Genomic DNA, 27091 nt, shown 5'->3' with positions numbered 1-27091 from the left:
TGTAGTCAGTTCTAAAGTTCTGTGCAAATATAAGACAATGGTGTTTTTCATGGCATCTTCTCGTTATTTTTCCTACTCCCAGAAGAGGGTATGCTGATTAATTATTATGTTTCTCCAGGGAGAGTCTCGCCAGGACAGCTTACATCCTATATTCAGCTCTTCAAGAACAATCTCAAAGCTCTAAGGAATCATTGTGGACTCCTGCAGCTTGGGCTGGCCACAGTTCAAACTTTGAAACACCCGCAGACAGCCAAGTGGGACAACTTTCTAGCTTTTGAAAGGCTCCTTCTCCAGGTATGTTGCTATGGGAGGTTTTGACTTCCAGGGAAAACTGATGTTTACTAGAGTTTCAGTAATGTATTGTTGACACGTGTGCTGCATCACATTCAGTAAGCACCTCCAAATTAAAATTTGATAGAAACTTTTGCCAGACCTGTTTCTAGAATTTTTTTGACAGTGACATCTTTGGCTTCTCAATTCTGGGAATATTTTTTGCATGTTTGACTGACTTTTGGAAACTTCCTTTCAATTTTGTGCCATTTGGACCTTTCTTGATCTTCATGGCATCTTTATTCAATCCTTTCCATTTGTCCTTTAAAATAGCACTGCTATTTACATTTTTTCTGATACTACTTAATCTCTAATCTTTAAACAACATAGAGCATGCGCCTTAATGATGTTTAGCAAAAGATGAAGAGAGATGAACTCCATTTGTAGTGTTTATGCAGAAATTTGTACATGGAGGGAAACTTTTTTAAAAAGACATTTTTTATATTATAAAATATAAATTATACTGTGCTTTAAAAATTATAAAATATTGTTAAATTATAAAATATTGTTAAAGTATAAAGTACTTTAAAATATAAACTCAGGTGAAAGAACAAACGTCTATGGACTCTATATATAGTCTCAGTGTAATTTACCATTTAAAAATATTTATCTTTTACCTTTGTTTCACTAAAGAAATACAACTAGAGATAAAGTTGAGGCATCCTTGTTACTGAACCCTTCTCTGATTTGATTCTCCATTTACTTTCTCCAGAGGTATTTTTGTAAGTATTTACTTTTCATAAAGAATACAGAATATTGTGTTATAGGTTTTAATTTTTACCTAAGTGACATAATACTATAAATATTCCTAAACTACTTGCTTTTTCCTCTGAATATTTTATTCTTAAAATAACCCAATATGCTCTATTTAAGGTTCTAGTTTGTTAATTTAATCCATACCACGAATATACAATTTATTTATCTAATCCACATTGATGTTTAGTTAAGCTGTTCAACTGGTGCTTTTGTGTATGTGTGCGTGTGTGAATATGTGCCTGCACATATTCATGTATATAAATAAAAATAATATGAATAAAACTAAACCATTTTTATAGTTGTTCATCACTGTTTCTTTGTATAGATTTGCAATTCTTGGACTACTGATGAAGCTGATCATCTTATCTTTTATTTTTGGCTATTTAATTTTCTCTACTCTGAATCATTCATTCTTGTATTTTGCCTATTTTTTATCTGTTGTGTCATGAAAATCTGGTTTGACATTTTATATGTTAGACTTTTTAAAGTTATATCATGTAAATACTCTCTCAGATCGTTGTCTTTCAACTTTAATTTCTATATGTTTTATTATATAAAAGTTTAAATTTTAACATATAATATGTTAAATATTATTCTTTATAGTTTGTGTTTATGTTTTATATTATTAATCCGTTTCTACCCCTAATTTCTAAATATATTGTTTGGTATTTTCCATTGTAAATTAACTTCTATTCTTGACATATGAATTTTTAATCCATCTGGAATTTATTTACATTTATGATATAATTAGTATCTATTTTTTTGTCTTCCACATAGATAGCCCAATCTCCCTATACTATTTATGGAATACTCTATTATATTATAGATTACTTCTCTAATAGTCATTTTTCACTTTCTCATGTTGGCAGAATGCCAATTTTGTTTCAATTTCTGTTTTCCATATGGTTCAGGCAAATCCTGTTTGATCTCAGATTACCTTGCTCTTCCTATTCCATACTTGGTGATTGATATAGCAGTTCTAGGCACAACGAGGCAAAAGGAAGTTTACTGGAGGTGTTTCTAGGGAGGGTTTTCTTTTGTCTTGATAGAAAAGATATACAATATAGAAGCAAGTCACTTTTTCTGCCTCCTAATGTATGTTTGTGACACTCTACACACTTTGTGATAAGAAGGGAAGCTCACTGGCATCCTGAGGAAGACAGAACCATCTGGGTCCTAAGTGATGACTTTGAGCATACTTCAAAATATCTTGCTCTGTGACATGATAATTGTGTTTGGTTGCTATGACAAAAATATCAGACAAGGACAATGTAGGAGAGGAAAAGTTTAATTTGGGCTCATGGTTCCAGAGGTTTTAGTCCATGGTTGGCCACCTCCATGGACCTGAGATGAGGCAGAACATTATGGTGGAAGTGGTGGGGGAGGAAAGCTGCTCCAATCCTGGCAGCCAGGAAACAGAGAAGGAGACAGGGTCAAGACATAACCTCCCAGAGAATACCTCAGTGACCACTTCCTCTAGGCACACCCCACCAGCCCACAGTTACCACCCAGTTCTTTAAAATGATCCCCATCAAATGGATGAATCTACTGATAGATTACAGCTCTCATAATCTAATCATTACACCTCTTAATTCCAGCAGAGCTTTTGGGAAACTCTTTTTTTTTAATTTTGAAAGTTTTACTCATATAAACATATTTGATAACAAATATAATTGACTTTTTTTCTCATTTGAGTAAAGTTTTAAAAGAATTAAATTTTGTGATGTTTTGATACATGTATAAATGTGTAATGTTCATATCAGATTAAACATAATCTCTCTCTTCAAACATTTGTTATTCCGTGATGGTGTAAACTTTCAAAATCCTTTCTTGTAGCTTTTCAAAATGTGTATAGCATGTTACTGTTATTTACAGTCACCCTATAATACAATATGCCCCAGAACTTCTAGCTTTGATCTAACTGTAACTTAGTGGCCACTGACTCTTTTTTTTCAGTCTTTTTAAAATTTGTTCTACTTAGTTATACATGTCAAAAGAATGCATTTTGACACATCATACATTCTTCTGGTCGTACATGATGTAGAGTTACATCAATTGTGTAATCATATATGTACTCAGGATAATGCTGTCTGATTCATTCTACTATTGTTCCTACCCCTACATCCCCACCCCTCCCTTCACTCCCCTCTGTCTAATCCAAAGTACCTCTGTTCTTCCCTCCCCATCTCCTACAATTGTGAATTAGTATCTGCATATCAGAGAAAACATTTCAGCCTTTGGTTCTTTGGGATTGGCTTATTTCACTTAGCATGGTATTCTCTAGTTTCATTCATTTACCAGCAAATGCCATAATTTCATTCTTTAAGGCTGAGTAATATTCCATTGTGTATACATGCCACATTTTCTTTATCCATTCTTCTGTTGAAGTGCACCTAGGTTTGTTGTGGGACACCTTTATCCAAACTATAACAATAATTATTCTATTACTTAAGCCATTTTAGTTGATGTTCTATTATTTTTAGCCAAAATATATTTATCTTTTCCACATTGATATATAATGTATTAAGCTGCCATGTAAAGTAGGTTATAGTTTTTAGTTTCTAGTTTATTTTATTGGTCAGGGATTTTGAGTCCATATGTCCAGTGTTATGCTCTTCTCAGAAAATTTATTTATTTATTTATTGTGGCACCGGGGATTGAACCTAGTGCCTCATGCATGCTAGGCAAGTGCTCTACCACTGAGCCACAATCTCATCCCCTTATTTTATTTTTAATCAGGCTAAGGAAATTCTATCCTAATTCTAGCTTGATGAGGTTTTTGTGTTTGTTAATTCAACTAGTATTGAATTTTATGTTATGCAGATTTGGAAATTTTAGGTGACTATTTCATTATTCTCCCTTAATCTGTTAATATGAATTGTACTTCAAAAATTTTAAATGTTTAATAGTCTTTATTGTATTCCTGGTCCTACACACAACACAGTGGTATGTTTCCACACACACAAACATTGCTGGATTTAGTTGCTGTCCCCTAGCCTTTGCATGGAGACCTTTTGATTCTGATAAGCCAAGCAGGGCTGCTGTTGCATAATCCCATCTCTCTGATCCTCTCCCCAGGATGTCTTCTTTATTACTTTTGGTCCCTGATAGTCATGTGGACACCTTTCTCAACTTGCTTAGGTTCTTGTACTTTGCACTGGGACTTGCCTGCCTCATCCTTCGTGTGGATGCCCCCTCTATTTCCTTGGGTTTCAATAACCTGCACTAGGCCTTGGCATATCTGTGCATAGAAAACCTCCTCACTAGCTTTGGCCCTGGTCTCTTGCACTGGGATATGATTGCCTCTTTGATAGACATCCTCTGCACTCTGATGAGAGAGAGAGAGAGAGAGAGAGAGAGAGAGAGAGAAAGAGAGAATTTTTTTTTAATATTTATTTTTCAGTTATCGGTGGACACAACATCTTTGTTTGTAAGTGGTGCTGAGGATCAAACCCAGGCTGCACTCATGCCAGGCTAGCGCGCTACCACTTGAGCCACATCCCCAGCCCTGATAACCTGCTTTAAGTTACTTTTGCAACCTCCCTCTTACCCTTGCCCTACCAGGTGGACACAAACCCTTCACTCTGGAGAATGTAGCTCCAAAGTGAGAGTAGGTAGCCCCAAACCAAATAAAAGTGTTTCTAAACAAGACTAGATAGAGCTTTTCTCCTAAGAAAGATAATCTGTCAATTTATTAGAGGTTTTTGAAGAAATTTGACAAACTCTTAATATTTTAATTTATTTCTAATTAACATTCAGAATCTTTTGTTTCCTATTAGACTGTTAGACTACTAGATGAGAACACGATATTTGGTGTTTTTCTTTCAGCAAATAGAAAAAAGAAAAAAGGACTGGGGAAAATAAGTAAACATTTAAAATACTAAGACTCCACTTTCATCCTAATTGCATATCACCCTGGCTAGCACTGTGTTAGTCTATTCTGGATCCTTAAAAGTTAGGGTTTTAGCATTGGCAAACTCATAAACTGGCCATTATAATTGCTCTTTGTCTATGAACGTGCTTATTTTATACAGTATACACTCATCCATTAGTGTAACAGGTTATAATGTATTGTCAGCTGTCTCTTTTACAGACTTTGATTAGAAAATGGAGGATTTGAGTTTATTTTGAGCACGAGGGCAATGTTTAGCTTTTCCCAAAGGCTTGAGAGCCACTGAGAAAGCTCAGCTAATGTTAAAAATTGTTTATTTCTTTGGGGAGACTTATTTCTACTCTTTTCTACCAGGCCTCCATCACTGAAACCTCAGTGTTGACTTTATGGCCTAAGTAACCTTATAGGCGACCTTGGTTAAGAAAAAGAAATCAGTCTTGGAAATCTACAATTCAAAATGTTTTGCAGAATTTCTTCGACTCACTGCTAGCTCATGGGTCACTGATTCTGGTGATCTCACGCGAGTCAGCAACAGAGCGGAGGACTGTTCGCAAGACTCGCATTTGACTTAGAATTCCTAAATCACTTCTAAGAGCCTATTAAGAAATAGCATTTTATATGTTCAAAGGAGGAACTCTGAAAATATTCATTTTTTTAGAGTTCCTCCTTTGAACATATAAAATGCTATATAAATATTTATTATATAAATAATATATAAATATTCATTTATTAGCATAGGAATACATTTTGAAAAGCCAAAGGAAATAAAGTATGTTCATGACTCTTTTTTCTCTTCAGTGTCCAAAATCACAGACAGTATTTTAGGTGGTGAGTATATGTATGCTAATTATCAAATCATTATGTTTCTGTTTCAAAAAGGAACAAGTTTAACTTGAACACAGAAACATTTATGGTATTAATGAATGTGTTCCCAGAGTAGGTTTGCTTTCTTTGTTTTTTCTTTTTCTTTTAAATTACTTTTATTTTATCAGTTTATAATTAGGGCATCACACTGATTTTTAAAAAAAAATATTTAAATTCAATTTATTTTTAATGAATACATAAAAACATACAACTGCATGCATATTAATGGGATAATGTGATGTTTTCTACATGTATAAATTGTATAATGTTTAAATTAAGTTAAACACATCTCATCATTTATCATTTCCTTATGGTGAAAACTCAAAATCCTTTTTTCTAACATTTTTGAAACAGTAAATTATAGTTACCTACAGTATAAGAACACATCAGAATTTCTTACCCCATAACTTTGCTTTCTAAGAGTACAGATTTACTTAATTTGTTGGTAATGACATGAAGAATACCTTTTTTATAGTGTAGCAAAGACTTTGAATTTATTTCCTCATCTAAGTAGGAAAAAAGCATTTACTCCCCGGTGTTATTTCAGAATTGAGTGATATCATATGTCTGTATCACTAAGTTTCAGTGCCTGGCAAATACCAACTGCTCAATAAATGGTAATTATTATTATTTATTCTTTTAGCTGAGCCAAAATATTTAAAATGCCAATTTATTTTATGTGAGTAATCCCTTAATAATATTCTCACCTTAATATTGTTTTCCTAAATTAAAATTTATTGAGGAAGAATGAGTCTGTCACTTTGAAAAATGTTAATGTCTTTTTATATTTTGATATATGTTTGATAATGTTTAGCAATGTTGTTTTTTAAACCTGCAATGTATAGCTGATGTTTTTATGCTAATTGTAACAGGAAAAACTTTTATTGAGTGTAGGATTATTTACTGTGGTTATAAAATACTAGCAGACTATATGGAGTAGAGGAAGCAGCTGTGTTTATGTTTCCTAAAGCACATGCTTTCTAAATATATGTATTATACATTTCTAGTTATTTCTTTAGGCACAATTTATATTTTACATCAAGAAATACAACTTGGAAAATGACTTTAAAATACAAGTGAATTATAAAGCCACTCAAGATAATACAGGTATAATATTGCTTTAGTTTTAAGTTTTATCTCTCTTTGCAATGAAACATAGACCATACTATATCATTAGTTGCCAAAGTAGTTTTTCATAGGCAGGATTCATTTTTAAAATATATTAAATTTTAGATTACCTTTTTCTAAAACAAACTAAATTCACACAAACTAAATAATACTGTATTTGCTTGTTCTGTAACAATTTGGTGGGTTTTGCCTTTTGAGTTCTCTATTGCTTTTATTAGCTCTGAAGCCATATGGCTTGGCTTGAAAATAGAATAGCTCATTTTTGTGCTGTTCCTGACTTCACTATCCCCTTAGGTGGTCCTGTTTTAAAATATTTATTTATTTTTTATTGATTATAGTTAGGGTTGAATTTTTCTGGGAAGTTTTTACCAGTTAGTTTTCTGTGGGCAAGGACCTTGATATCCAGAGTCATTCAGCACCATGGTATGTTGTCACTTGCAAACACATCTGTTATATCATTTAAAAAAAAAAAAAGGTGAGGAAAGAACAGAGAAAGTTGATTTCCTAAACCAGACCTGGGCACTGTTTATAGATGAGGGGAAGATTTTGATAGGATTTTTGCTGATAAGGCAAATTGTGAAATTTGCTTTTCACAAAACTGCTTCAGAATAACTGCAGGGGCAAGTATTGGAGCAAAAACCATTTTCTCCCTCTCCTGATTTCCATAATGAAGGGTTTTCCTAGACACACTCTCGCCTCTTTCTGACATTCTACTCCTTCCTCTCCTAGCAACAGAGGTGTTTTGTCTGGCTGGTAATTTTGGGATGGTTGGCCAGGCTCAACTCTGCTTTTATTGTTCTTGGAGGGTCCTTGAGCCACTCTTCAGGGTTAGGGTCTGCTCTCACTGGGTAGCAGCTGCTGCTTCTTTCTCTACTCTTCTTTAGAGTGAGCTGGGAACAGGGGGTGGTCAGTCTGTCCTGTGCCTTCAGTGGAGGTCTGCCCTGGCCAAGGCTTGCCTGTAACTGGGAGGAGAAAGTTGTCTGATTTTGAGTACCATATTGGCTTACAGACATTCCATCACTTAGTCTTGCTTATCTGTATTTTCATATGCAAATATGTTCATCTTCATACTTTATGAAGATTTATTTATCTTAGCACAATACTAAATTGTTGGAGTTTTAAAATTTTCCAGACAAATTGAGAAAGTTCCAGATTAATGGCAGGGATTGAATCTGAGCTCTGAGTAGCCTAACATATTTATTCCTCAAGTGTTCACATGATTAGACTCTTATTACTCCTCTGCTCCTTTTTGCAATTCAGAACACCTGGGGGGCACTCTCATATAGGTAGGATAATTAATAAACATTACTAGATCTGGGGCTCAGTGTTAGAGCACTTGCCTCGCACACTTGAAGCACTGGATTTGATCCTCAGCACTACATAAAAATAAATAAATAAAGATATTGTGTAAAAAAAAAGAATTTAGTTTTAAAAAAATAAAATAAAGGTATTGTGTTCACCTACAACATATATATGTGTAACTAGTAATATACTTATTATATTATATGATAATAACATGTTAATAATAACATTATATTATAACATAATAAATAAAAATATGTAATATATATAACATATAACATAATATATATAACATATATAACAATAATAACAATATATGTTAATATATACATATTACTATTTTTCAGAAACATAAATCTTCTAATTACTTTCTCTTCTCTCCAGGGAAGCCTCTGCCCTCTAATTCATTGCTAGAGGTGTCATTCCAAAATGTGTAAAGAAAATGCTGAAAAACCTTTTCCAAAAGAAATTATTCTGTTGTATTCCATGTATTAGCCATCTTTTGAGCGTGTTATGTCTTCTAAATAGTGAAATTATAAAACCGAAACATATAATGTCTCTTGCTTATGCTGCAGCTTATTTTGTAATGTGGATTAGAAATAGGCACCTTAGCACTATTTGTGCCATCACCAGGGATACAGGCCCAAATAGAATCTTGTAGGTTGGTCTGAGTACCTAAGTTCTGCATCAGTAGTATTGCCTCTATGAGAAAGTCCTAGATTCTGATCAACCAATTTTCTTAAATACATTTCTTAAATTGCTGATTTGAACTTGTGAACTGCATAGCAGAGGTTGGACATGTCATGAATTTGACTGTGATTCTATTTGCTAGTATCAGAGTCAGGTTAAAAGCCAAGTCTGGGGGCTGGGGAGGTGGCTCAAGCAGTAGCGCGCTCGCCTGGCATGCGTGTGGCCCAGGTTTGATCCTCAGCACCACACACAAACAAAGATGTTGTGTCCGCCGAGAACTAAAAAAAAAATAAATATTAAAAATTCTCTCTCTCTCTCTCTCTCTCTCTCTCTCTCTCTCTCTCTCTCACTCTTTCTTTAAAAAAAAAAAAAGCCAAGTCTGTTTGATGCTCAAGCCAGGCCCTTCACTACTATGCACTACTGGAATATTTGTCCTGGGGTAAGGCAACAGAATGGCTGTTGGCCACTTTCATACTTATTCTTAGGTATGAGGGAAAAAAAAGTTCTTAATACATGAAAGGTCTATAGAACTCATTAATAAAAGCTCAAAAATTTATATATGTTTAAATTGATGATATTATGAGTTCCAGAATCACTAAAATGCAAAGTTTCCTACTAACTTGCTTTTCCTTGATCCTTGATCTATCTATAAGTTTGGCATTCAATGGCAATCATCAAAAATACAAATAATAATAAATGCTGGTGAGGATATGGGGAACATTGTTGGTGGAACTATAAATTAGTACATCTGGAATGGACTTACCTGATGACCCAGCTATCCCACTTCTTGATATTTATGCAAAAGAACTAAAATCAGTATACTGTAGTGATACATGCATACCAATGTTTATAGCAGCACAGTTCACAATAGCCAAACTATGGAACCAGACTAGGTGTCCCTCCATAGATGATTGGATAAGACAATGTGGTAAATATACACAATGGAGTTTTACTCAGTCATAAAGAAGAATGAAATGTCATTGGCTGATAAATGGATAGAACTGGAGAATATCATGCTGAGTGAAATAAACCAGATGCAGAAAGTCATGGATTGAATGTTTTCTCCTACATGCAGAAGCTAGAGGAAAATAAGGAATTTTTTTAAAAGGGAGGGATCTCATGAAAGTAGAAGAGAGACCAGTGAAGTAGAGGAAAGTGAATGAGGGGGAAGGAGGAGGGAAGGGGAAGGGAAGGAACAGAAGAATAAAATTAACCAAACTATTGTCATGTGCATGTATGAACATGTCACAATAAATTCTACTTTTATGTATAAATATAATGCACCAATTAAAAAATAAATAAAATGTTTATTAAAAATGTTTGGCATTCAAGTTAGATTTTCATCTTGAGTTTCACTCCTTACCAAGCCTTTATTTCAACCTTAAGAGGCTTACACATTTTTAAAAATATTTATCATTCAATTTTACTGTTTTATGCAGAATATTTTATTATTGTTCTTCTCTAATGCATTAAAATATTGTATTTTTGAATAATAATAAAGGAGAGAGACAAATGGAAAAAATAGAGAAGCTAATATCCATGAACTTCTTATTCCTTTACCCAGGATGGACACATTGCCAGATTTGGAGTTAGGTGAATTTGTGCCAAGCACCTGATTAGAAATGAGAGTCAAATGCATAGGCTCTGTGAACTATTGCTTTTAAACTGGGCTTGCCCTAGAAGCAGTGATATCATGTGTTATTCCAGCTGGAAGCCAGAGTTAGTAATCAGGCAAAGTAAATTCAAGGCTAACAATTTTAGTATTTTATGGGTCAACCAAAAAAGTTTCAAATACAGACTTTATGCCAGGGACTGAAGGTGAATGTGGGTGGGTTCTTCTGGGAAAAAACAAGAAGGGTACCATTCTGGTTTGCTTGACCAAGGGAAGTAATAATAGAGTATGCTGCCCTGCACTGATTCCATCTTCCATCTGAGCCACTCCCTCTAGCTGTTTGTACCTGGCTTGTCACCCTAGTGGTTGCTGAGATTTTTTTTCTTCTCTTTTAAACATCTGGATTCTTAAGTATGAATGTGGCTTGTCCCTTAGCTGGCTGACTATCTAGAGCACTTCTAGATATAATCATTCTGAGGGTGCTAGAACTTAGCTTAACACTAGTGAGTCCTGAGGCTAGACAGTAGTAGGTTTGAGTGTGAGCATAGATTTCTCCTCTGTTTTCCTTTTTTTTTTTTTTTCCTATTCTCAAAGGCTAGATAGAGTGAGTTATTTATTGAGGTATTTTGTTTGGCTTTGTTTTGGTCAAGGGCTGTTAATGTTCAAAAACTGGAGGAATATTTCAAGAAATATTCCAGTTCCTTTCTGGCCAGGGACATTGGGGATATGGTTGAATCTGGCTTACCTGAAGTGGCTGACTGCATGTGTGTGCCTTGGCAGTCTCCTTTGTCATTTTTTACTTCTGAGTCAACGAGCTGACAGCAGAAGTGTGAAGTGATGAATGGACACGGCTCACTCTGGATTTTTCTTTCCAGAGATTGTGGGTGCCTGAAGTGATGACTGTGGAATGATACAGAGCTGCACAGAGGGGCGCGCTTAAGGAGGACTATTTGTTATGTGTTTGCAGTGGGAGAAGTACTGGTTTATAACCTGCAGTCTGGTGTTGTGGTGTCATTTTATAAACATTATGGAAATACATCTTTAGAATGACATATCATTTTATGTTTGTGGAAAAAAAACCACAGTGACATTGGTCACACCATATATTTTAATAGGAGCCTTCCCTAACACATATATAGGAAACACTATTTTTTAATCTTCCAATTTAAATTTATTTAAAAACATAGTAAATGAGCAAAATTAAATTCCCCAAAAGCCTATTCCAGGGGAAAATATGTGTTGAAAATTGATAGGCTGCCACATTGACTCATGGAGCTCTTGTAATCCATTCATGTGATTTTTCTTAACGTCTATGTTGTGGTTTTACAAGAGAGTACAAAAGTTTCCTTTTACTAGTTAGTTTATGTGGGGATGATGTAGTCTTTGTTTTTTGTAAGTTGATTTGTTTCATGTGAAAACAAAATGGGAACAGCATTTTCCATGAAGACAAAGATAGATATACATGACACTTATGGATAAGAAAAATAACAGGATAAATGTGGTCAAATCGGGCCCTGGAAGAATATTTTTAATGATGTGGAGATATGTTATGTCATGTTAATGGAAAAATAGTTTTTATGGATATGAAAAATAAAACTGCATATATACTATGAACTCATCTGTTATATAATTAAAAACATGAAGACAGTAGAAGGAGCTTAGGTGCTTAGAAAGAATTAATAGAAACATTGGATACACATCAAAATGATTATTGTAGTTATTTATGAGCAATAGGTTTTCCAGATATATACTGCTGCATGGCAAATTACCCTAAAATGCAGTGGATTAAAGTAAGAGTTTGGTTATAGTTCATGATTTTGTGTGGCAAGAATTCAGACAGAGGGCTGGGGATGTGGCTCGGGTGGTAGCGCGCTCGCCTGGCATGCGTGCGGCCCGGGTTCGATCCTCAGCACCACATACCAACGGAGATGTTGTGTCCGCTGAGAACTAAAAAAAAAAATAAATGAATGTTGAAAATTCTCTCTCTCTCTCTCTCTCTCCTCTCTCACTCTCTCTTTAAAAAAAAAAAAAAAGAATTCAGACAGAGCTCAGCTCAGCAATTCTCTGGCTTCACATGGCATCTACTGAGGTAACTTGGTAATACTCCCATGATGGAGGGAGGACCCAAGATGGCTTCTGCCACTTGTTTGGTATACATAGGAAACAGAAGGATGGATTTGGCTGTAGGGCCTACAGTGGACTTTCCAACATGGCAGTCTCAGGGTAGTCCGACTTCTTAAGTGGAGGCTACGTGGCCCAGAGAAATAGTTTTGGGGAGATTGGTAAAAACTACAAGCCTTCTTATAACTTGGCCTTGGAAGTTCCAGAACTTGAAGAGACTATCACAAAACCAAAGGGAAAAAATTAAACTTCACTTCCTAAAGGGGAAAAATGAAGAAATTGTCACCATTTTCATCCTATCTCAGCTGAAATGAATAATTTTTATGTTCTTTGTGTTTCTGCAGGATCTGTGATATATTCTTTTTATACATTTGTTGGAGCTTTTAGAATATCAATTCTATAACCTTGAATGATACTTGCATAAAACAATTTGCATGGAGTATGCCATAGAGACCTCTATAAATGTCATCTTTCATCAGTATCTATCTTTGTTTTCTTCTTTTGGGAATAGAAAAGAATTGGTGAGGCATTTTGATTTGCATTTCTCTAATTGCTAGAGATGATGAACATTTTTTCATATATTTGTTGATTGATTGTATATCATCTTCTGAGAAGTGTCTGTTCAGATCCTTGGCCCATTTATTGATTGGGTTATTTGTTTTTTTTGGTGTTAACTTTTTGAGTTCTTTATATACCCTAGAGATTACTACTCTATCTGATGTATGAGGGGTAAAAATTTGCTCTCAAGATGTAAGCTCTCTATTCATTTCACAGATTGTTTCTTTTGCTGAGAAGAAACTTTTGAGTTTGAATCCATCCCATTTATTGATTCTTGATTTTAATTCTTGCACCACAGGAGTCTTATTAAGGAAGTTGAGGCCTAATCCCACCTGATGGAGATTAGGGCCTACTTTTTCTTCTATTAGACGCAGGGTCTCTAGTTTTATTCCTAGGTTCTTGATCCATTTTGAGTTGAGTTTTGTGCATGGTGAGAGATAGGGGTTTAATTTCATTTTGTTGCAAATGGATTTCCAGTTTTCCCAGCATTATTTGTTGAAGAAGCTATCTTTTATCCAATGCATGTTTTTGGCACCTTTGTCTAATATAAGATAATTGTAATTTTGTATGTTAGTCTCTGTGTCCTCTACTCTGTACCGTTGGTCTGCCAGTATGTTTTGGTGCCAATACCAAGGTGTTTTTGTTACTATTGCTCTGTAGTATAGTTTAAGATCTGGTAAATGACAGCTATTATGAATACAAACAACAATAAGTGTTGGCAAGGATGTGGGGAAAAAGGTACACTTATACACTGCTGGTGGGATTGCAAATTGGTGCAGCCAATATGAAAAGCACTATGGAGATTTCTTGGAAAATTGGGAATGGAACCACCATTTGATCCAGCTATCCCACTCCTTGGTTTATACCGGAAGGACTTAAAAACTACATACTACAGAGACACAGCCACATCAATGTTTATAGCAGTACAATTCACAATAGCTAGACTGTGGAACCAACCTATATGCCCTTCAGTAGATGCATGGATTAAAAAAAAAAAGTGATATATATACACAATGGAATATTACTCAGCAATAAAAGAGAATAAAATCATGGCATTTGCAGGTAAATGGATGGAGTTAGAGAAGATAATGCTAAGTGAAGTTAGCCAATCCCCCAAAACCAAATGTTTTCTCTGATGTAAGGAGGCTGATTCATAGTGGGGTAGGGAGGGGGGACATGGGAGGAATAGATGAACTCTAGATAGGGCAGAGGGGTAGGAGGGAAAGGGAAAGGGCATGGGGTTAGAAATGATGGTGGAATGTGATGGGCATCATTATCCAAAGTACATGTATGAAGATACAAATTGGTGTGAATATACTTTGTATACAACCAGAGATATGAAAAATTTGTGCTCTATATGTGTAATATGAATTGTAATGCATTCCGCTGTCATATATAAATAAAAAAAAGAAAAAAGAAAAGTATTGGTGAATTTATTTCTAGTGGCTCATTTTAAATGGTGTTAAAAAGGCATAATTTGGGGTAGGCAGGTCAAAAACATTTTCCATTAGCAGTTAACACTTAAACTATGTTCTGAAGGAAGGAAACTTGTTAGTTAGGGTGATTAGGAAAGACATGCAAGGTAGTGAGGACTATACACACAAGGGCACAGTCCCAATAGCACACGGTAGACCTTAGGACCTTTTATTGTGGCTGGGTTTTTAAGGTACACCTTTGTGGATAAAGGGCTGAAAGTGGGAGAGGAAGGAATAAATCTAAGAGTAAGTCAGAAACAGAATATATAGGCCTTTAGTGACTGATTTGCTGTAACAGATCCTTGAAAGTTCAAGCAAATAGAATTTAACTCTTCCGCCAGTTAAAGCAATCTTACTATCTGTTCCTGATTCCGTTTTCTTTCCTTTACCGCAAATTTCATGTGAAAAAGACAGAATTTAGACCAAGCAATGAACTACATGTGGATAAATTTTCTTTCAAACTAAAAAAATGAGTTAGAGAAATGACTGACCAAGGCATATTTCTGTGTTTAAAAATAAAGTGATTTATTTATTTTTTCCAGAAAGTCAGTAGAAGCGCTATTTGTCCATCATCTTAGAATGATGTTGAGCTTATTAGCTCCTTTCTTACTGTCCCAGGGCTCTTGTGTGCATGTGCCATATGGGCTGCACATCTGGTGACCAGTCCATGCTCTTCTGGGGGGAAGAAAACAAAACTTCCTTTGAGGGACTACATAAATACATTTCTGTAGAATCTGCTACTGCCCATGTCTGCAAATATCTGGGTCCCAAATTAAATGCATAAAGCTGAAGTTGTATTACTTTTCAAAGATAACAGTAACTAGATAGGACACAATACAAATTAGGGCTTTAAACTTTTTGGCACCAGATCTTTTCTCCTAGCATATTACTTGTGACTATACTTCTTTGATGTTTTGACATCTCTCTGAAATTATGATTAAATATGGTAACCAGAACTAGTACTGATTTGGACTGGGAAAATCATTTGGAATCAATATTATAGGGGAAAAATACTATTTGGAATAGGTCTTCAACTTTTAATGAATTTAATTGGTATTAAAATTCCAAGTCTTTTTTTTTCTTCCTCCAGAACTGTCATTGAAGTAGTTACCACAATAAGTTATTAAACAACAAAAAAGTTTTTAAAGAGTTCAAGATTTTATTAACAAAAGCTTGTAACAATATTTTTTAAACTTATCATAGATATCCACTCTCATATTCATAAAAGAATAGCCTTTTGGCAAACCACTCATGGTGGTATATTTGCATAATTTAAAAATAATTTCTTCAGTAAAAGCCTTAAGAATGTTGAAGTGTCTATGTATACAGTGGTTTTCTCTCTGCTGTCTGTGGTGGAGACACAATCAGGATTCCATGTTTTAATACTATATATACATACACACACACACACAAACATATGTGTGTGTATGTATATATATATATATATTTTTTTAACTCACTGAGTCATTGTTGCTTCTTTTACTGTTTTAGAACATGATTAAAATCTGTACATTTTCCTGTGTTGAAGAAACAAAAGGGTCTAAGGGGAAAGACATAATCCAGATGAGATAGTTATATAGGAACAGATTTTCGAGGTGTTAACTGATGCTGTGAAAAGCTGTTTCAGTAATGCCCCTAATGAGAAAACAATATGTTCAGGAAACTTGCTGATATTGAAATTTGACTCTTTCAACGTAATGTCAGGTACCCCAGGAACAAAGGGACACAGTCAGCAGAATCAGTTCCATGTGTGGAACTGAGCAGTTTTCTGTTGTGGTTCCTCTGCTGCCTCTTCTGGTAGCTTCTCATGGTGCTTGCTGGTGTTCAAGGCCTGGAAGTGTTGCCTGAGGTACAGAGCTTCTGCTCTCTCCCTGCTTCTTATTTTCTCATTTCCATCTTCCAGCAAAATTAATCTGGTTTTACTTTCATCCAATTTGTCTCCTGGAAGTGCTATTTTAATCTGAAACTGATTTTCTCTTATAGTATAATAAATCTTGATTTGAAATTTATATGGGCAATAAGTAAAAAAAGTAACTAAGCAATCAGTGCAATCATTAAAAAAAATCACTGAAGATCTGGATAATATCCATTAGATCAAAATCCATGGCAAATCACCATTGGAGAAGAAGTTAGAGATGGGGTGATATTACCATTCCAGACTGTGGTAGTATTGTCAAGAATAAATTATTAGAAAAGTCTTTTAATTCATAAGACTTGGGTTGAGTGGGGTTCTAATTTAATTTTACAACTTTTATTACAAGGCAAGATCTTGGCAAAATTAAAGACACACAAGTTAGTCTCAATAGGGCTCCTTTGATCAGGAATCAAAGGGGCTGATTTTCAGTCTTTAAATTCATTGCTCCTTAGTTTATCATTCTAATAAGATACTATTTTATTTCCTCTTTTCCTTGAAGAGAGTCAGCAGTGATCAATGTCACCTTACTCTTTTTTTCTTCATATTTTTATTAATATATTATAGTTGTACATAGTGGTGGGATTCATTATTCATACCTGTACACGAAAACAATGTGACAATATAATTTGCCCAAATCACTCCCCAGTATTTCTCCTTTCCCTCTGCTCCTCCCTCCCCCTGGTTGCTTACTCTACTCATCTCCTTTGATTTTCATGAGACTCCCCTACCTTTCTTTTTTCTTTTTTCTCTCTAGCTTCTGCATATGAAAGAATCATAGGACCTTTCGCTTTCTGAATTTGGATTATTTTGCTTAACATTATGTTCTTGTTAAGGTGTGGATATGTGGTGTCTGCCAAAAACTCATGTGTGAGACAGTGCAATAATGTTCGGAGGTGAAATGATTAGATCACGAGAGTTGTGACCCAATCAGTGGACTAATCCACTAATAGGGATTAACTAGGTGGTAACTATAGGCACATAGGGTATGGCTGGAGAAGGTGGGTCAGTGGGAGTGTGCCTTTGGGGTTTTTATTTTGTCCCAAGTGAGAACTTTCTGATTGCCATGTTCTGAGCTATATTCCATCTCTACAACCTTCTGTCATGATATTCTGCCTTACCTCAGGCCCGGAGCAGTGAAAATGAAGAAATGATATTTGAGAGGAGACCTGAATGAAGAGAGACCATCTGGAGAGAGAATGCTCTAGATAGAGACAGCAGGAAGGAAAGTGTATCCTCATGCAGGTTGGAGGCCACTGTTGGGTTGTATGCTAGAGTGGGGGCCTGAGCTTGGAGGTGTGGAGGGAAGAATGGATGGGCAAAGTTTGAGGCCTTATTGGCTCTGTTGCTTGTAGTAACCATTATTATTATTTTCACTTATATTTTGATCCTACGTATCATAAAATAACACTAAACCTTAAAAACAAGGCATTATTAGTTGGATGAATGAGAAAATTTGAAGCAAAATTTCACTGTTACTCTTATCTGCTTTGATATTTGCCCGAACATCTTAAGTGTATTTTAGCCTGAACTATACGAACTCTTAAAGGTTTTTACAAAAGTTCTTTTTTCCCCCCAGGGTTGACTGAAAGCAGATAGACTTTGGAGGTCATACTCACTCTGGTTTCAATTTCAGACCCTTCTTGTATCAAATTCACATCCCTGAAGAGAAATGAATTAAGTCAGAGGCCTTTTTTCTTCCTCTGTTCCAAAGTAGCTTTTAGAGGGTTTGTTTTGGTATTGTGTATCATCAAGGGGAATTTTTTTCCCTATACACCTGCAGCAATAAAACATAAAAGGATAGTGATCTTGAGTTCTGTCTTTACTCGTGTCTTTATGCTTATGCTAGAGATAATCATATCTAAAATTTTCTATGCAGTTGGGTTGTCTTGAGATATAAACTTTATAATAAAGGTAATACTTTTTATACTAAGCCTACTAAATAATTTTAATGTAGTCATCATTGCTGGAAAGTATGTATGTGTGCCATCTGTGTTTATACATACTTCATTTATCATTATTACTGAAGTGTTTCCATATTTTAAGTAGAACAAGCCATCCTGGTACATACAAGCTGAACATGTTCCTTGGTTGCCTTTCTACCTATACCTAGTTAACTATTTGGTTTTCTCTCATGTGTAGAATTTTTTAAAAAATTAACTATATTTGCTAACAAGATAGAAAAAAAGTAAAATGTGCTGGCTAAAATATACTGATGTCATTATTATAAATGAATTAAGGTTTCACTTGGGAAGTAGGATTTGAATGGTTCACTTGGTTTCCTTTTGAAAACTGCCACCATTTTAAGAGAAAAAAAAATTTCATGTAACAGTCGTATCACAAGAACTACTCTAAAGGTCCACTTATAATACGAACAGTTCTCCTTACACCTTAATTCTGATCTCCCACAACACACAAACACTCCCTCACTCCCTTGCTATCTCCTTAATATTTTATTGTGCTAGTCTCTGTTCATGTGCAATAGCTTCTTGCTCTCTTTTGATTTGGACACTGTCTGCAGCCTGTCCTGGATTGCGTTGTTGGTTTGGGAAGTGAGATGAGCCAAGTGATTGCTTCATGGTTTTGTCAGCTTGGGTGTGCTGAAGAGTACCCCAATGTGGACATGTATCCAACATTTGTATTGTTTTGACCCTTGCCAGTCCTGGCCCTTTATAGGTTAACTTTACCAGCTTTGGGGAAGGAAAGGAGCATTTTATTTTGAGGGTAAGGGAATGTTTTCCCAACAGTGAATTGTATTAAGGTCAGGGACTATTTTCCAATAGAAGGAATAGAGGTGCATGACTGGGCACTCTAAAATACAGCTGGAGAATATATTATCCAGCCCAAATAAGGCAACTGAAGAGGGAAAAAAAAGCAAAAGTATAATAATAAAATCCTAGGTAGAAATTGTCCTTGATGAACCTAACATTCATAATCATTAGCTGGCGTTTTTGGCTCATTAGTGTGTGGTTTAACCCAGTGGATCTCAAGCATTTGGGGCATAGGGCCCCTTTATGTTCTTGAAAATTGTTGTGGATGCCAAGAAGCTTTTGTTTATATGGCTTATATCTACTGATATTAATAATTTTAGAAATTAAAGCAGAACTATTTTTTCCCATTTTATTTATTTATTTTCTTTTTTTTTTAGACAAACATGACAGTAAAGTGTATTTTGAAATACACACATGGAGTATAATTTATTCTAAATAGGATCCCATTTTTTGTGGTTGTACATGATGTGGAGTTTCACTGGTCATGTATTCATATATGAGCCTAGGAAAGTTATGTGTGATTCATTCCACTGTCTTTCCTATTTCCATCCTCCCTCCTTCCCTTCATCCCCCTTTGTCTAATCCAGTGAACTTCTAATCTTCCCTTCCTTATTCTCCCTTGTTATGGATTAGCATCTACTTATCAGAGAGAACATTCAGCATTTGGTTTTTTGGGGACTGGCTTATTTTGCTTAGCATCAAAGTCTACAGTTTCATCCATTTACCAGCAAATGCTGTAGTTTCATTCTTCACTGAGGCTGAAGCAGAACTATTTTTATTCATTAAATATTATAATAATAAATGTTATTCACTAACATAATAATATCTTATGTATGCCTAACATGAATATATTTTTAACGAAAATAATTACAGTTTTCAAAACATATATATTTAGTGAGAAGAATGGCATTGTTCTGTATTTTACACATCTCTTTAATACCTGTCTTAATAGAAGACAGCTGGATTCTCCTATCCACTTCTGCATTCAATCATTTGTTGTATTACACACACAGAGCTTCTGGAAAACGTCACTGTATGCTCCTGAGAGACTGAGAGTGGAGAAGGCAAATAATGTATTAGTATTACTATGAAAATCATTTTGGCCTCAAGGACCCCGTGGAAAAGTCCCTAAGTGATTCCCTGACCACAGTTTGAGAACTCTTGGCCAAAGCAAATCTTCCCAACCACACTTAAGTACTAACCCATTGCTTTTTCCACCTCCACACACTTGTTATCCTAGCTATCTACAGTTTGGGGACTAGATCCCCAAGCATTAGAGGCAAATAGATAGTACAGATGTCTCTCTAGGAGGTTTTTCTTTCTTTCTTTCTTTCTTTCTACTTAAGATCTATGAAAATAGCAAAGGATTAATTAAGAATGAGTGATCCTACTTTCTGAAGTTATCCACAGTCGTCAGGCCCAGGTTAATTGGAAAGTAGTTCAAAGGAAGAAGAACAAAAAAGATACATATGTACATCAACATTTTTAAAATGTGCAATATATATGGTATATCCATTTATTCACCCATAATTCTCTCTGTTCCCTTCTACCCTCTCTTTTCCTCCCTCTTCCCTCTTTTTATCTTATTTTCTTTCTTTCTATTTTTTTTTTTTTTTTTTTTGTGGAACTGTGAATTGAACCCAGGAAGATAGGAAGATTCTGCCTCTGAGCCACATCCCCATCCCTTTTTACGTTTATTGTTTTTAAGACAGTGTCTTGCTAAGTTGCCTGGACTAGGCTTGAACTTGTGGTCCTCCTCCCTTACCTGCTGAGTATTTGGGATTACAGGTGTGAGCCACTGTGCTGGGCTTACCCAAACTTTTAATGTAGTTCCAGGTTGTCTTTAGGTTTGCTGATTGGCATTCCCCGTCCTCTTCTTTGCATAAGGCACACTCAAAATGCAACATTCACTCTTTTCAATTTTGTATTTTTAAAAAATGGAGTAAGACCTTAAAGTTACTTTCAAAATAATATATGATCTCTAAAAACACAGGTATTCCACTTTTTTATGGTGTAGTTTCTTGAGGACAGACAGCATGTCTTGTCATATTTTTCTTAGTCTTAACATAGTGTCTGGCTATTGGAAATATTCTGTGAAAGCTTATTAATTGAATATGCAGGGAGAGCATGCATAAATAAATTAATGAATCAGAGGCTACATAATGAAATCTGTTCATTATCAATGATTTCTGACTCTTCTATTAGCACTATAGGAAAGAATAGCCAAGAGGACATTCTTACATTCAGGGAAGAACTGACAATTAGTGTTTTTAAGGAGAATCATTACATTTTCCTGCTTCAGCTTTCAGTTCTCCAGGAATATACTGAACACAAATATTAGACATCTAAAGTCTAGTCATCCTTTGGTATATGCTGGGGATGAGTTCCAGGACTGCCCTCAGACACAAAAATTCTGGAATGTACAAGTCACTTATATAAAATGGCATAATATTTGTATATAACTTATGTGTATCCTCCTGTGTATTTAAATCATCTGTAGATTAATTATCATATCTGATACAATATAAAGGCTATGTAAATACAGTTATACTGTATTTTTAGGGAGCAATAGCAGGAAAAAAAATTCCATGCATGTTAGTACAGACACAATCATAAATGGCAGGGGTGGTTAATGCAGGGAATGCCTGCATACCATTTCATCAGCATGGATTCAGCCTAATGCACAGTGAGCAGCAAATATGAGTTTTACCTTTTAAAACTTCCAGGATTTTATTTTTCTTTTTTGAAAAATTTCAATTAACAGTTGGTTGAATCCTTGGATTTGGAAAGTATGGATATAGAGTGTTGACTGTATAAACTGCAATGTCTCAAGATTGTTCAGAATACCAGCAAATACTTTGTAGGAACGTGTATGTCATATACTAGATTAGTCAATAAATGTGTGTAAAAGCATTGTTGTTATATCTGAATTATCCACTTGTTACTGCCCTGATAAGCTAGTTTTTCCAATGTCAGAATTTTCATTTTACATAAGATGTTTTGTTTTTTGGTACTGAGGATTAAACTCAGGATGGGGACTTAACCACTGAGCTATATCCTCAGGCCAACCCCCCTTTTTTGGAGACAGGGTCTTGCTGATTTGCTGAGGCTGAGGCTGGCTTTGAATTTGTGATCCTCCTGCCTCAGCCTTCTAAGTTGCTGGGCTTAGTACTTAACATTTCTAATATTGATTTTGAAACTACTCAGCCGTGTTTTTGTTGGTCCAGGGTCTCTTCAGGTTTGACCCTTTCTGGACATTAAGGATTATTGGTTTTATCAGTACAGCAGTTTGAAAATGTGAGCACTTTTTTTTTTCTTCCTTCCTGTTTTCATACATCTTTTCTCCCCAAAACTATATTAAATTCCTAGGCTTTTCCAGGTTCTGTTAATTTAATTTATCAAAGTAATACATGCATATTGTTCTAAAGGTCAAATATAAACAGTCTGCACTTTGACTATAGTGAGGACAATTAACTGAAACTGTGTAAAATCATATTAATCAATGAGAAAAATATAATTGTTCCATGAACTTAAAAATTTTTGGTCAAAATGTTAAAAACTCATTTACTCTTGGCTGTACTTGTATGGAGAAATTAGTATTATAACATTCTACCCTTTGCACTGTCAAGACCATGAACGTCTCTTAGAGTTTCTTCAGTGTGAGATATTTATTTATTTATTCTTTTTAGATACATGACAGTAGGGTGTATTTTGACATACTATGCTTACATGGAGTATCACTTCCCATTCTTGTGGTTGTCCATGATGTGGAATTTCACTGGTCGTGTATTCACATAAGAACATAGGGAAGTTATGTCCAGTTCATTCCACTGTCTTTTCTATTCCCATCCCCCTCTTCCCCCTCATTCCCCTTTGTCTAACCCTATGAACTTCCACTCCTGCCCCACTTATTACGTGTTAGTGTCCGTATGTCAGAAAGAACATTCAGCCTTTGGTTTTTGGGGGATTGGCTTCCATGTGAGAGGTTTTTGCCTGCATTGTCTTCTCTGAAACCTCTTTATCCACTTCATCACAACCAATTTCCTGTTTCATATGGGTGAGTGTGCCTTCACTCTGCATTCTATTTGTGTTTCACTGTTAGTGGTATTACTTTGTATTATTGCACTTTCATCTTCATTGACCACTTTCCCCTTTCAGTTTTTGTTTTGTTTTGTTTTCTGTTTTTTGTTTGGTAAAAATGTCACAGGACTCATCAGTGAGAGATAACTGAGGCAACACCTTCACACATTTTGCTGTCTCTGTGTGACCTGGATAATAGATGGACAGTGACCAATCACTGATTACCCTGAAAAAAGTGACACAATTAGTCACTGATCTTGATGCATATCTGGTTTTTGTGCAGTAATGTGTGGATTGAAGAGTTGGCAATGAGGTTTGTACTTTTAATAATTACTCCCTGTTAACATCCCCAGGTAACTGAAATTTGAGATGGTTAATAATTAGTGTTAATAATGACCAAGAAAATATTATTCACAGCTGTGCCTTGTCATATACTGTGATTGTGCTTGTATTTTTTATGTTTTGTTTTTCTTCAATAAATACCTTATTTTTAATTTAGGTTTGCCTTGTATCTATTAGTATTTGGGGAACATCTTTAAATAGTCTTTTTTTCTCTTGTTGGTTTTATAATTTTCCCTACGATTAAATCACATTAGGGACAGGGTTTTAAGAAGTTCTGTTCTGCTTTGGTTTCTGTTTCTAACCTCTGTTCTCTATCTCTGCCTAGTTCTCATCCTGAGCATCATCATTCTTTGCTGTCATCTTTCAGATTTCAATTGCATTTTTCCTGAGATTGAATCATGTTTTCTTGGATCACTTTTTTTTTGTTTGTTTGTTTACTCTTCTGATTCAGTAGAGCACATCCTTTAGTTATTTGGCAGGTTGAATGGACAGCAGAGTGATAAAGGGTACATTGGTGATGACAGCCTTCATCATGCCTGTTCCTTGGGTCCAGTCTGGACTACTTATCTTATATGCCTAGTGCACAGTTGTGATCAAATATTATTTCTTCTCTATTTGCAGATTCCTTTTTCTTCTTTTTTTTATGTTGGATCTCCTGTTTTTTTACCATCCCATATCTTACTTTATCTTAACCCCCCCCCCCATTTTTATGAAAAACATTGACTAGTAATTTCCTGAGAAAGAGAACACAAGGATATATCTTTTCAGATGTTGATAATTTGAGTAAAGAATTCCAGCTTAGAAATAATTTTCCTTTGGAATTTTGAAAACATTGCTCCATTGTTTTCTTGCTTCCAGAGCTGCTTTTGAGATGCCTGATGTTGAAGTCTTTGTAACACTCTTTTTCTCCCTCTATGGGAAGTTATAGGTCTTATATTTGTTGCCAGTATTCTGAAATTTTATAATTATGCACAATGTTGTAGATTTAATTTCATCTATTTTGCTGGGTGTTATTTCAGTATACAATTGCACAGTCTTTCTCTCTGGGAAATTTTCTTGATTTTGTGTGTGTGTGTGTGTGTGTGTGTGTGTGTGTGATTTCCTTTCTCCATTCTCTCTATTTTCTGTTTCTTAAATTCTTATTATTTGGATTTCACCTCCTTAACTGGTCTTCTAATTTTTAAATTTTTTCCCTCCTATTTTCTATTGCTTTTGTTTCCTTTTTGCTTTTTTGGGAGATGTCTTCAACTTTATCTTCTAAGCTTTTAATTTTATTTTTGCTATCACATTTTTAATTTTAAGAGTTCTTGGCCTGAGTATATAGCTCAGTGGTAAAGCACTTGCCTAGCATGTGTGAGGTCCATCACCACACAGGCACACACAGAGATTTTGGGGAGGGTGTTTATACGTGCGTATGTCTGCACTCTGAATATTATTTTTTGCAATAGCATAACTTTTTATGAATACAGTATTTTTTCATGTTTCAAGGATATAACATTTTCTCCTTCTGCATGATTTTTCTACATTGCCTTTTAAAAAATTTAAGGTGTTTATTTTATTTTTATCTTCTATGTTAGAAGCTTTTCTCAAATACTGAATAATCCCTGGTGGTAAGGATTAGGAGTAAAAGCCAAAAATACTGATTGAACATACTGAACTTTTGTTGGGCTTGTGGATTTGAGACTTACTATGGGTGATTAGGTGAGTTATTGTTGGTGAAGCATCTATTTTAGTCAGCTTTTTGGTCACTGTGACCAGAGACCTGGCAAGAAAAATTTTAGAGCAAGGAACGTTCATTTAGCACTCATGATTTCAGAGGTCTCAGTCCATAAATGGCTGACTCTGTAGCTCTGGGCCTAGATGAGGGAGAACCTTGTGGCAAATGCTCATGGAGGAGGAAAGTGGCTTAGGATATGATGACTGGGAAGCAGAGAAAGTCTGCTTACCCAGGGTAAAATATAAAACCCAAAGGCATGCCCCAAGTGACTTAACTCCTTCAGCCATACCCTATCTGCTTATGGTTACCACTCAGTAAATCCATACAAGTAGGTGAATGCACTGATTAAATTAAGGCTCTCGTAACCCAATCATTTCACCTCTAAACTCTTTTGCATTGTCTCACACATGAGATTTTGGGGGAGATCTCATATTTAAACCATAATACATCAAAATTAGTATTAGGACTTTCCTCCTGAGATAGACATATTCCCTCAGTGAGTGCCTTTCCAATTTTCATCATGGAATGGAGGCATCTTTGGGGATTCATATGGAAGAAAGTTTAATATCCAGGTTTTGGTGTATCTTCAGTAAAGTTTTTGCCAATCAATCCCTAGACTAAAACTCAATTGTCTCTAGAGACTCTAGAGAATAAACCCCTAGTCTGCTGTCAAAGTAAGAGAGAGGCAATTTCTAAGTGACAAGGAGAGTTGAAAGAAACTTAGGGATCCAGCTGATTCAGACAACTTTCTTTCATTTACTCTTAATTCACCCCCATTCCCTTCTAATTTTTTTTTATTGATTGTTCAAAACATTACAGAGCTCATGATATATCATCTTTCATACATTAGACTCAATTGGGTTTTGAACTCCCATTTTTACCCCAAATACAGATTGCAGAATCACATCTGTTACATACTCACATTATTACATAATAGCATATTAGTGACTGTTGTATTCTGCTACCTTTCCTATCCCGTACTATCCCCCCTCCCCTCCCCTCCCCTCCCCTCCCCTCCCATCTTCCCTCTCTACCTCCTCTGCTGTTATTCAGTTCTCTCCCCTTTTCCCCCCCCTTGCCCCTCATAACCTCTTATAATTTTGTGTATCATTGAAGGTCTCCTACCATTTCCATATGCTTTCCCTTCTCTCTCCTTTTCTCTCCCCCCATTCGTCTTTGTTTACTGTTAGTCTTTTCCTCATGCTCTTCCTTCCTGTTCAGTTCTTAGTTGCTCTCTTTATATCAAAGAAGACATTTGGCATTTGTTTTTTTAGGGATTGGCTAGCTTCACTTAGCATAATCTGCTCTAATGCCATCCACTTCCCTGCAAATTCTATGATTTTGTCATTTCTTAGTGCTGCATAATACTCCATTGTATATAGATGCCACATTTTTTTTTATCCATTCATCTATTGAAGGGCATCTAGGTTGGTTCCACAGTCTAGCTATTGTGAATTGTGCCGCTATAATCATTGATGTGGCCGTATCCCTATAGTGCACTCTTTTAAGGTCCTCAGGGAATAGTCCAAGAAGGGCGATAG

At 35.3% G+C, this 27091-nt stretch overlaps 1 protein-coding gene across 3 annotated transcripts in view; it reads left to right on the top strand.

The window, feature by feature from the left end:
* Positions 1 to 27091, top strand: part of SCFD2 (sec1 family domain containing 2) — a 416855-nt gene that overhangs the window by 75115 nt on the left and 314649 nt on the right. For all 3 annotated transcript variants that reach the window (XM_081303332.1, XM_081303333.1, XM_081303334.1), the window contains exon 4: positions 119 to 294. In XM_081303332.1, coding sequence (XP_081159458.1) covers positions 119 to 294 — 176 coding nt within the window. The remainder of the gene's footprint in view (positions 1 to 118; positions 295 to 27091) is intronic.

This window comes from Spermophilus citellus (genome assembly GCF_964194105.1).
Source record: "Spermophilus citellus genome assembly, chromosome: 8".
Taxonomy (NCBI): domain Eukaryota; kingdom Metazoa; phylum Chordata; class Mammalia; order Rodentia; family Sciuridae; genus Spermophilus; species Spermophilus citellus.
The sequence above is the reverse complement of the archived record's forward strand: the minus strand, read 5'-3'. Positions and strand labels throughout refer to the sequence as shown.